At 39.4% G+C, this 11,274-nt stretch overlaps 1 protein-coding gene across 1 annotated transcript in view; it reads right to left on the bottom strand.

The window, feature by feature from the left end:
- Positions 1-252: 252 nt before the first annotated feature.
- The window catches only part of SLC1A1 (solute carrier family 1 (neuronal/epithelial high affinity glutamate transporter, system Xag), member 1), a 38,853-nt gene continuing 27,831 nt past the window's right edge, over positions 253-11,274 (bottom strand). Inside the window, exons 7-11 of the mRNA XM_009581805.1 lie at positions 9,963-10,070; positions 5,265-5,387; positions 4,547-4,741; positions 3,895-4,029; positions 253-613 (exon numbers count right to left, since the gene is read on the bottom strand). Coding sequence (XP_009580100.1) covers positions 367-613; positions 3,895-4,029; positions 4,547-4,741; positions 5,265-5,387; positions 9,963-10,070 — 808 coding nt within the window. The 3' untranslated portion in view covers positions 253-366. The remainder of the gene's footprint in view (positions 614-3,894; positions 4,030-4,546; positions 4,742-5,264; positions 5,388-9,962; positions 10,071-11,274) is intronic.

Below are 11,274 nucleotides of genomic sequence, written 5' to 3'. Positions count from 1 at the left end.
TGAAATGCTGTGCTACTCCTGAGTAAAACACGTTTGGCTGTCCCAGCTAAGATACCCATTTATGAGCATGCTGATTCAAAAGAGGCATTTTATAGCCTCGGCAATAGTGTATATTCTTAAAAAAAGAAAAAAAGTATTTTACAACTGTCTTTTTCTTCAACCTATCAGCAAGGACTAAAAGTGGTGAGTTCAAACTGTTGGGAGAGGTGATGAGAAGGGGGCAGACCTGGTAAGGAGAATCAGAGTCTGTGAAGTAAATCAAATGCATGTGAGATGTAATTCATTCTCAATTATCCTTTAAGCTTTTGAGATATTGCATATGGCCATGTCCTTTAGTGCTCCTGTTTTACCTGAAAGCTACTGGCTTTAGAACTGAGATGTCTGTGTGAAGGATATGGTGTCAGACTTATCTACAGCAAAGCCCCCATTGACGTACGATTTCTTGGTCTCTGTTTCATCATTATCAAGTATTGTTGTTTCCAAGGCGAAAGGATTGACTATGTTTACTTCAGAGGTGACATCCATCTGCTCCAGCTCCTTTTTAGAGAGCTTCTCCACTATCCCTGTACCAAAGGCATCTCCCAGGACGTTCACCATTGTTCTGAATCGATCTCTATGGAATAAAAATGTTGTCAGACAAACCATTCCGTATGTTACTTAGAAAATCCTTTTAGTAAAAGTAAGCTACTTTAGCAAATGCAGAGCTCTTTTTTTCCCAGTGCAGATTCGGAGTAATTCTGCCATTAAAAGAAGAAAATCTTTTAGAACAAGAAACAGAATTTTCCCAACATGTATTTGAAGAAACCTGGAGTCACTTTCATGACAAATAACTTTGTATAGGGTGTGCAAAACTGCAAGTCACATCACTAGTCTGTTAGAGCAGTAATCACACTGCTGTGCACAGCCTTACAAAATGTTGTAGGGATGACTTCTCAGGTCCTGAAGTATGCCACACAGCTGGTTCTTTTTGTGATGAGACTGCCTTTGTTGGGAGGAGAGACTGGGGTGCAGCAGAAGAGTCTGCATTGTGCTTTTTGTCTTTCTAACAGTCATTTCCTCAGCCAGAGGAGCGCCTAGCCCATATTCTTCAGTATCTGGCCCAAACCCTGGAAATGGGAAAGGCTATCTTCTGTTAGCTTCTCATTGTTAAAGGGCTGAAGTACAAAGTTGTATTAAACAAGTCACTTAAAGGAATATGATACTTCTGTACTGTTGATTTTTCTCTCAACAGAAATGTGAGTTGCAGGCCTTAAAAATCTGCCACTACTTGGCAGAGGAGCAACAAAACCATGCAACGTAGCGAAGTTTGAAAACTGGCGTGGAAGTAAGGTAGGGACAGTGGAAGGTCATGCTTCCCTGTTTTTCCTTTCAGCTACTCAGCACTGCAAGGGCTTTGTGGCAGAACAAGTTGCTCTGTCTGTGCAGAGATGTTGAGGTGGATACATTCACAAATAGAAGGGACTGCAAAAACAATAGTGAAGAAAATCAGCGAACTGCTGAACTCCAGTGCTAAACAGTGCCCATGTGTTCTCCATGTGGAAAGGAATGGAGAGGGGAATGGAGGGAAAGGAAGAGAGAGGGTAAAGTAAAATTCTGGTAGGACAAGTGAGGAAATCAACAGCTCTGGAAACTCATCTTTCATAATACTTCTATTCTCAAAATGTTTCTATTCTTCATTAAAAACATGGCAGTACTCCTCAAGCCTATGTAATAAAACCTTGGTAAGTTCAGAATTAACTAAAGGATTGTTAATGAGCCACCACCAGCAGGTTGCAAAATAATACATTTTAGGCAATATGTACAAAAGGCGAAAGTGTTAATAATCTACGTGGTGTCATGATGTGCATTCCATCTGCTGAGGTGCAAAATGCACTGCCAATGATCTCTGGTACATGAAGTTAATCTTTAATTTGCTTTACACAGCAAGACACCTTAATCTGAAAAATATCTCAATTAGAATCAGAAACAGCTTGAATTCTTTGTCTGTTTCATGGTGGAACAGGTAGCTTCCACATATTTGTATTGTGCCTAAGAATCACATAAATTGTGGATTTTCAAAGTGGAGAAGAGATCAGATCTGTAAAATTACGATTACTGTGAGAAATAGGGAATTACTGTTCTCTTTCTCTCTCTCTCACTCCCATAAAAGAATTAGAGGGCATGGAATAAAATTATTAGGACGTAGATTAAAACAGACAAAATTAAATATGTCTCTGCACAACACATTGTTAGATTGTGGAATTCCTCTCCACAGGACTTGTGGAAATCTAAAAGTTTATATGGGTCCCAAAAGCAATGAGGCATTAATGGAAGAAGAAGAAATCTATTGAGAACTGTTAAAACAAAAATCACCTCTAGCTCAGGAATTCTGTGAGCCGTAATTTGCAGGAGGCTAGGGGAGCACTTTGGGAAAAGAACCAATATGCATTTGTTCTGTTCTTACACTCTAGATACCTGGTCTGAACCAGCGGTTTGTACTGATCTTCACCATCCTTAACAAAACTAAGTGCCTACTGGGAAAAGAAGAGAGCTGGAGAAAATAAAATGATTGTGGAGCACAGCAAACGAGCCTACTAGACCCTGTTGCAGACAATTGATGGAGAGAATGTACTTGTGGTTGGAGCTGTTTTGTTTGGAGCAATTATGCTTATAGAGAAACTGAATCAATTCTTGGATCCATTCAACAGCCCTGGTTTTCTGGAGACTGGCAATTCTCTCTACAGCTTGCAAAATTGTGTTATATAATCAAATAGATTATATATATCTGTGAAATAGATAGGTTGCTGCCAGAAATCCTTCAGGAAAATGATTGGAAAGGGTGGGGAAGGAACAGGAATGCATTTACCTTGAGTGGTAAATATAAGCCTAAGAAGACATGCAGAGACTATGAAACGATTAAGATCTCTGTATTACTATCGATGAAATATCATCCTTGCTGAGTTACTGCAGGTGAACAAGACTTTGGTCTGAGCATTAAAGCTCACACAGTTTAGGAGGCAAGAAAGCTGTATTACAAACTGAAGTTACACTCCTTAATCTTTCCCAGTGAATCATAGGACAAAACTGAATGCTGATGTCCTTCTGAACTCCAGAATACACTCTGTGATTCTCTGGGCTTTTGCAAAAGTAGCAAAGAAACATCTCAGTGTAAGTTGGACAGAAAAGATTTCTGGTGAAAATGCTTCTCTCCAGAAAGAGCTGCTTAATAGGACTTGGGGGTTTTGATGTGCTCTGAGGTGAGATGGTTGGGATCAGGCGTAAGGAATGCTTTCTGAGTTTGCATGTGTGTGCTTGTTAATCAAGGGGCTGGGTCTTTAAAAAACTCTCACTGAAGAACAGCCCTAGCAAAGCAATGCTGGCAGCACAGACCCACATACAGCTCCCCATGTGTGTGCATGTGGAGTCCAGGACCAGCTTTGCTTAGTTCATGTTGTGCTACACTACCTCTTCACTAGTGTATGGATTTTATGTGCTTTGTGGAAAATCAGCTGAGATGTTCTGCTTGTGGCTGCATTTGACTTTTACAAATAGTGTACGAATTTAGCATAATATGGTGGCAGCTGACACTCCTTTGTACTGTCAAATTCGTCTTTCCCGAGTATTATGCTCATGATTTATTAATGCTGTGGCCACTCTTTTAAGATTGATAGCACCTCTGGATGTGAGGTTATTCACTGCCATCCCATGCAGTAGGACTTCTCTGAGAATTAAAGCCACTGCTGCATTCAACTCTATATTGAACAAGCCTGGCCAATTGGCCAATCTTTGTCCAATTCCTGTAACAGTCCTAAATTATTTTGTTGCTTTCTTTCTCAGACCCACATGTTCCCACACAACTTACGTAAATGTTAAAAAAAAGGAAAAATAATTAAATACCAAGTGCCTTAAACTTACAGAAGCCAGTCAACTGCAATGATCAGAGTAACATCTTCGGCGGGCAGGCCGACGGCGCTCAGTACAATCACCATGGTGACAAGTCCGGCTTGGGGGACGCCTGCAGCCCCAATGCTGGCTGCTGTAGCTGTGACACTAAATCCCAAATAAAGCCCAGAAGAGGCATTCAGAATACCTGTTGCTCACAGAAACTCTATTTTCTGGCACAAATAGGCTTATTTCACTGCAAGAAAGAAGCCCAAACATTCGAGTTTTCCTCTTGAATAGTATCTACTCATAGTCTGGTGACAAGTTTATGGGACAAGTCATGTATAGATACTGTTATGGTTACACTGCTGAAAAACAGGCAACGCATGACTAACAAGCAAATTGGACAGATCAGAGGTTGAGGCCAAGTTGGGTTTGCAAGTGTTTGCAGTGGAAGAGTAATGGCAATTTCCAGAACGATGCTGTATACCAGCTGCATGTCCTGGCCCATCCCACCTCCTCACCAGGTTGCACAGGCAAAGCCCAAGACCAAGAAGTGAGAATGTTTCTGTTACTTCCTGTGCTGTGAATGATAGTTTCAACTTTCCCATGGGATATGCCAAGTTAATGTACCATTCATTAAAAAACACCTCCAACAAAATGCGTGTGATGGCTTTAGTCTTACCTAATGGTAACTATTTGGCCAATATCCAGTTCTAAGTCATTCAGTTGTGCAATGAATACAGCCGCTACTGCTTCGTAAAGAGCTGTGCCGTCCATGTTGATGGTAGCTCCAACTGGAAGAACGAACCTGGTAATTCTTTTGTCGATGAAGTTTTTTTCTTCCGCACAGCGGAAAGTGACAGGCAAAGTTGCTGAACTGGCACATAAATAAACACATAAAGTAAGCGCAAGCAACAGCATACCATTTCCCTTATCTTTGCTTTTCCTCAGAGCCGGATCTGCTCTAAGACTCTAACGGAGTTCTAAAGAAGGCTGCACCATGAAAGTAAGAGTTGGCTTTTAAAGCAAAGTAACTTTTGTTATCTCTTCTAATTATGGAAAGAAATAACAAAGTCTTAGTTATCCTCAAAATTACATGGTAGAATTATCATGATGCATGTAGTCACAGAAACAGTGCACCAGCTTAAACTCTAGCAAGTCTGTGACTAATGAACTGAATGGCAAAGAACTGTCTCCTCCTGGCAGGGGCAGACTCTCATTTGATGTAAGGCCAGCGCAATCTACAGTGCCCCTTTGGGTACTACAGAAATAATGATGAAAGTAGTATTTCAACCTCCAGGGAATTTAGAATTGTCCAGGTGAAATCATGGTATGTAACAAAGTCGCACAAACAATTACTACTAAGAACATTACAGAAAATAAATGTTTCTTTTGTTTACCTGGAAGAAATCATGAGGGCCGTCAGAAGTGCCTGAGCCATTCCCATGGCAAACCGAAAAGGATTTTTCCTTACTATTATTAAGTAGATGAGTGGCAGAATTATAGTGGAATGGATTGCAAGTCTGCAAAATAAAATGGACTAGTTAAACAAGTGGATTCCTCTCATTGCCTTGCTTTAATAAGATGGTGAATATAGGTATCTAGTTCTGTCCTCCAGTACACTTATGAAACACTAAAGGTGATGGTAGTGACACCTACATTCAAAATTTAGAGAGTACACCATCTTAAAAAAAATGCAGACTAATGCTGTTCTACACTTTCTTTTGGAAGGGAGAGATTAATAATTGTCTCACTTTCCAAAATAGAACAAGAATTAACTAATATATTGGAAATAATTTTAAACTGATGAAGATGAGAAAACTAAAGTGAAAATTATATTTTAAACTGATATGCAGAGGGTGATTTGAAATACGGTAAAACACTCCACTCTCCTGCCAAATCCTTACAATGCAGACTAGAGACTAATCAGAAAAACAAACCAAATGACTTTTCGAAGTTTTTATGCCTTTATTATAGAAAATGTTGTGAAATTAAAGGTAAATAGGGTTCCCAGTCAGGGACAGATAAAGTCCACACCTTTCTGCAGAAACTTCAAACATGATCCTATAAAAGAATCCACACTTACCTTGTGGAAAACTGTGTAAGCTTAGGTGTACAACTAAAATGTAGTGAGGTATTTCAGACTGTACAAATGAGATATATGTAGTCTCACCATCTTTAATGTTGTAAGATGCTAAAATACTGACTTTTGAAACTATTAATTTTTAAAATTAAATGTGTTGACATGTGAAAGATCAAATTGTCCTCTTGACGTCAGCTGCTCAGGTGTATTTGCCTGGATATTTGGGTGGGTCTCAGGGACAAATTCATCCTTCAACTTCTGCACTAATTTTGAACATTGTGCATTAATCCTGAATGCATATGAATGCAGAGCTTTGTGGGCATTAAGATTAGAGGTAAACAGCCTGCTGTGAGTGTATTTGAAATTAAATATATGTGAGGGGTCTGTGAAAGATTTCCAATGTTCCAAGTTGCAAGCAATTATAGCAGCATCAGCTTCTTGTGAAAAGAAATTACCATAGCCTGGAAACATAAAGCCTAGAACTGTTGTCATGTATGACCTTGGGATTTTTATTCTGTCCTCACAAGATGTTGTTGTGAATGTTACTGTGTTGTAATAGTGCTTTATGATTTCAGAGCAGCTGATAACAATAGTGACAAATCATGGTACCATTTGTTCTGCCAAAAATAGGCAATTAAGAGAGCAGTAGCCACAGTACAGAAATCCACAACAGCAGCAAAAATTACCCATAAAACATAACTATTTGTTTCCTTGGAAAAATTATCTTTTTAAAAGCACTGAAGTTTTCATTCTGTATGTGAACAAATAATTTATTTAGTGGAATGCAAATAACAGCATGCAACACGCATTGGTAAAATTTTGTAAAGAACTCTAGAAAGAAACCTAACAATTTATACAATGGTGCCTGAGAACAAAGTGAATTCTGCAACACATATAGAAAAAAATATAAAGTGGTATGGCTGTCATTGGGTGTCTTAACAAAATGTTGATGAGAGTAAACATTTCAAGTATGTCTACGCCTAGAAGCATACTGACTTCCAAATAGTTATTTTGAAAAATCTAGATCTGTACTTTTTTAGTAGCAGCATGAACATGGCATTATCCAAAATAAAGTATTTGAGCATATCTGCTTTCCCACTGCTGATTTTCATGAAACAAATTCGAACTAGTATTTCTTTTCATGCACGAAATGCAACTCGCAGCAAGCAGCAGAAATTTTTATACCAAAAATCATATCAGCAACTGAAAAGAGAAATAGCGTTCAATTTTAAGATAGGAAGAATCTTGTCCCTCAGAATCCCAAACTGGCATTCCTTATAGCGTCCAGAGATGCAGCTGCCTTGCTGCTTTCAGAAGAGACAAAGGCACAGGCTACTCTTCCTTTTTTTTTTTCCACCTCAGGCTGTGAGTTCTCTGGCACTTGTATTATGCCTCCTACTTGATTTTCCTCCTCTGTGACTGCTAACATGTCCTCATCCTGACACTGCCACCATTAAAAGGTGGCATTGAGAGGCTGAAGATACTTAGTGGCCACTTGGAGCAGAGGCCCTGCGGGAAGTCTGTTCCCTCATGGTGACCTGAATGAGAGATAAAGACTGAGATGTGTTGCAGACAATGGTGGGTGAGAGCTGGCAGGGCTGAGAATGTGAAAGGTCATGAAAAATAAACCTGGGAAGAAGGTGAGATAGAAGATGAGCTGGAGAGGGAAATTAAAGGAAAGGAAGAAGAGCGTAAGACACACCAGCCCTCATGCTCTTGCACATTTTTCTTGATAGGGAATACAAGAAATATGTTTAAGATAACCTGTAATTCTCAGGATCAAGCTTAAAGGGAGGATAGAGAGACAGCTACAGAAGACGCCGAAGAACAGAACACACTGCAAACAGACAAGGTCAAGCAAATAAGGATGGAAGCCAAAAAGATGGTTAAGAAACCAAAGCAAAGAAAGAGTGCAACTTCTGTTTGCCAAGAGGTGGGAAAAAGGGTGTTCTTGCAGGCTGGAAAATGTAGAACAAGCACCTTTTCCCTGCAGCCTATAGCCTTGTATATACATTGTCATCTTTGCTCCTGTGATCTCATTACAACATGCCCTCCCTGATGGTCAGTTTTGCAGAGAATGTGCTGCTCTTAGTCCTTCTCCACAACACCTTGAGCATCACCCACTGTACGCCATCCCGTAAGAGACAGAAATGCTGCAGAGATCTACCCTAGCACCCATCAGGGAAAACCATGGCATGTGCAAGGGAGTTTGGTTGAACAGAGACTTTTTCTCTCCAAGGATGTAAAGGTGGGCACCCTTACTATATACAATCATTTTGATGGCACAAATAAAATTTGCTATCAGATCTAAAACTGTAAAACTTGCTATCTGACCTAAAACTGTAAAGCTTGCTATCTGACCTAAAACTGAAGTTAAAGGGCAGTAATAATCCATCCAACGTACTCTTCCTCTGAGTTAATTGGAGTTAATAACATAGAAAACCTGCAGAAGCGATACAGTGTCATTCTATAAATGACTTCTACCTAACTTGCAGTAATGGTCTCATTTATAATTTATATAGATAATATTAGTCTCTTGACTTACAGTCTCTTGTTAAACATCAACTTTTACATCTTTTAAAAATTAGATTTCTTTTCCAAGTCTAAATGGAAACTCACAAAAAACTGCATTATGCATTAGACAAACATAAATTGCACTGTAATGTTTTGAAAAAGTCATGATTCAGTGCTATTTCTGGAGCTGTAACTTTTACTTAGAAAATCATTGTATCTCAAATGATTTTTGAACAGCTAGTCCAAACATACTAGCTTATGCATAAAACAAAACAACTTTGAAATAAATACGATTATCTAGCAAAGACTAATGCAAAAAAAAGAGATCCTTCCTGACTATTTATAGACAAGTTTGCATTTAAGACTAATATATTACCCTTCTCTCTGCTTAGTTGACAGAAAGCATGTGAATGACGTTTGAAGAATAGCATGCATATGCATGAAGTGGGGGGAAAGAAGATCTTGAACAACTTTGGATCTAGCCTCTACACAAAGCATGAATAAATCGTTAGTATACTGAAAGAATTATAGGAGTGAATGCTAAGGCAATGAAGCACGACAGCCTAGAATTTATGCTTCACTGAACTGGAAATAGAAATTTAAATGCATTTAACTTATTGGGACTGTAATATCCATTTATATATCAAAAGGGTTCTTTGTAGGATAGTCTTCAGAGATATATAATGATCCAGTATTACAACCTATATCACCTGGAGCAGTTAAGTTGCCCCTTCTAAGGCTCCACATCTGCAAGGCTCCACATTGTGCAGGTGTAACTTCCTCCACCCCAGACTGTTCTACACAGCCAAGGGTCTAGAAAAAGAATAGAAAAAATGTATTGATGCTTGGCTAAGTTACTCAGAGAGCACCTGCTGCTTTTGCAGCTTCACCAGCTACCTGTGCCTTGAAGGAGTAACTAACAAACAGTGCAATCCCCAGGGCTTCTCTCGATGTCAGCTGCCTGCTCTGCACTGAGGTGGGAAGGGATCAATTTCCTCTTTGGCGTAATTTATTGCGCACTGCACTCACTGTGCATTTGTATTGGGCAGTGGAGCTGGGCCTATGCTGGTACACTGGGGCCCACAGATCCCATGGAGATTCCCAGCTTAATCCAGATATTCGTGTATTTTCAATAGGCTGGCAACCCCCAATAAGCCATAATTCACAAGCTCACCCTTTTCCAGCTTCTTCTAGTATCTAACAGAAGCATTACTACTCTCAAAAAGACAATTATATTATCTGTTTCAGCACCAAACTGAGAAGATGAAACAATGAATACAAAAACAGCCTTTTTTTTTTTTTTAGAATGCAAGGCAGTAACTTTTTAAAACAAAACATGCATTCAGCAAAATGTGCATTCAAAACATCCTCACATAATTTTCACTGACAAGAATTTTTGTCTCTGACCTAGAAGAGGCTGGGTGTTATGGATAACCGAGTTGTAATCAACTGAGCTCTAAAAACTGCACACATTTAATTTCGTCTTTAAGAAATGACATACCCGCTTAGTACTGTAGCCATATAAAGACCCAGTTTACGAAAGATTTCCCAGTCCTCAACTTCTATTATCTTCCCAGCAATTAAAAACACAATACCAACTGGCATATACCTAGAAAGCAAAAATAAAGCAATTCAAAATGCATTCTCAGAAATACTGCATGCTCACCACGGAATAATTCCTCACACAGTATAACTTTTTACAACAGATGGAAGAATTTTTTTATATTCTACTACATAACTGAAGATTCTTTTTTTATATTCTATTATACAACTGATTTTATTCACTTGCAGCAAGACTACAATAGAGGTGATGAAAAAAGATTAGAAAATCAGAGTAAATGAAACCCTATGCATAGTCTAACAAGTACTGTATGACCTGGTGTCACAGAATACACAGAAGTTGGGAAGGGGTGTGGGCTTTGCCCTACTACAGCAAATGTTTATACATAGCCATAAGCCTACTTGGAGGTAGAAGTTTGCAGGGCTGAGACCAATATCTGTGCGTTCTGCAATCACACACAGATGGGAAAGGTCTCCTGTGCTTACAGCAGCTGCCCTGCAGCACCGGGGGCTATATGTGAGTTGCCTGCACAGAATAAGAGTGATTTTAGTGTGTTGCTTGATGGAGGAGTCCCCATTCCCAGTAAACTTACACAAGGCTATCAGACATCCACAGCTGCATGGGCTACTGCCTACAGAAAATTCAAGGCAAAAATCAGGACTTATGCTAGCATCAGCTCCACTGTATTCCTTTCGGTACCAGAGAGCAGGCTGTCACAGAGACAACTTCAGAGCTTTGAGTAGTATAAATTAATTTATAATTTTTTTTAATATATAAAATGTATCCACATAAAAATATAAATTATAAATTTATAAAATGTGCGTGTGCTACCTCACAAATAAAATAGTACCGTGTCTCTGTGCAAAGCAGGGGCTCCTATAGTTCTTTCTGAGCCCTGAACTTGGTGAAAGCCGAACTAACTCCTGACACTGCCAGCATCAAACTTTACCTTATTCAAGGCAACAGCTCCCAAATCTGTAGAAACACAGGGAGCCTGTAGCCACAGCTTCAAGCACATGCAAGACAATGGATAGTCAGCTTATGGGTAGCATCCAGTATCTGTGGCATGTGCTAATTCTCGGGTCTTGCTAGTAGTAATTTGCTGCAGAGGCAGCCTATTTCACCAGGCTGTAACTCAGCTGAACCAGCTGCCTAGCACAGGACAAGTTGCAGAAACTAATTTACCTTTCTTTAAAGGCATCAAGAAGCGTGTAACTAAACTCTGGACAGGTTTACTGTTTTACAGGCATCT

Source organism: Fulmarus glacialis, unplaced genomic scaffold (assembly GCF_000690835.1).
Source record: "Fulmarus glacialis isolate BGI_N327 unplaced genomic scaffold, ASM69083v1 scaffold3900, whole genome shotgun sequence".
In the NCBI taxonomy this organism is placed as follows: domain Eukaryota; kingdom Metazoa; phylum Chordata; class Aves; order Procellariiformes; family Procellariidae; genus Fulmarus; species Fulmarus glacialis.
This window is presented reverse-complemented; position numbering and strand designations above follow the sequence as displayed.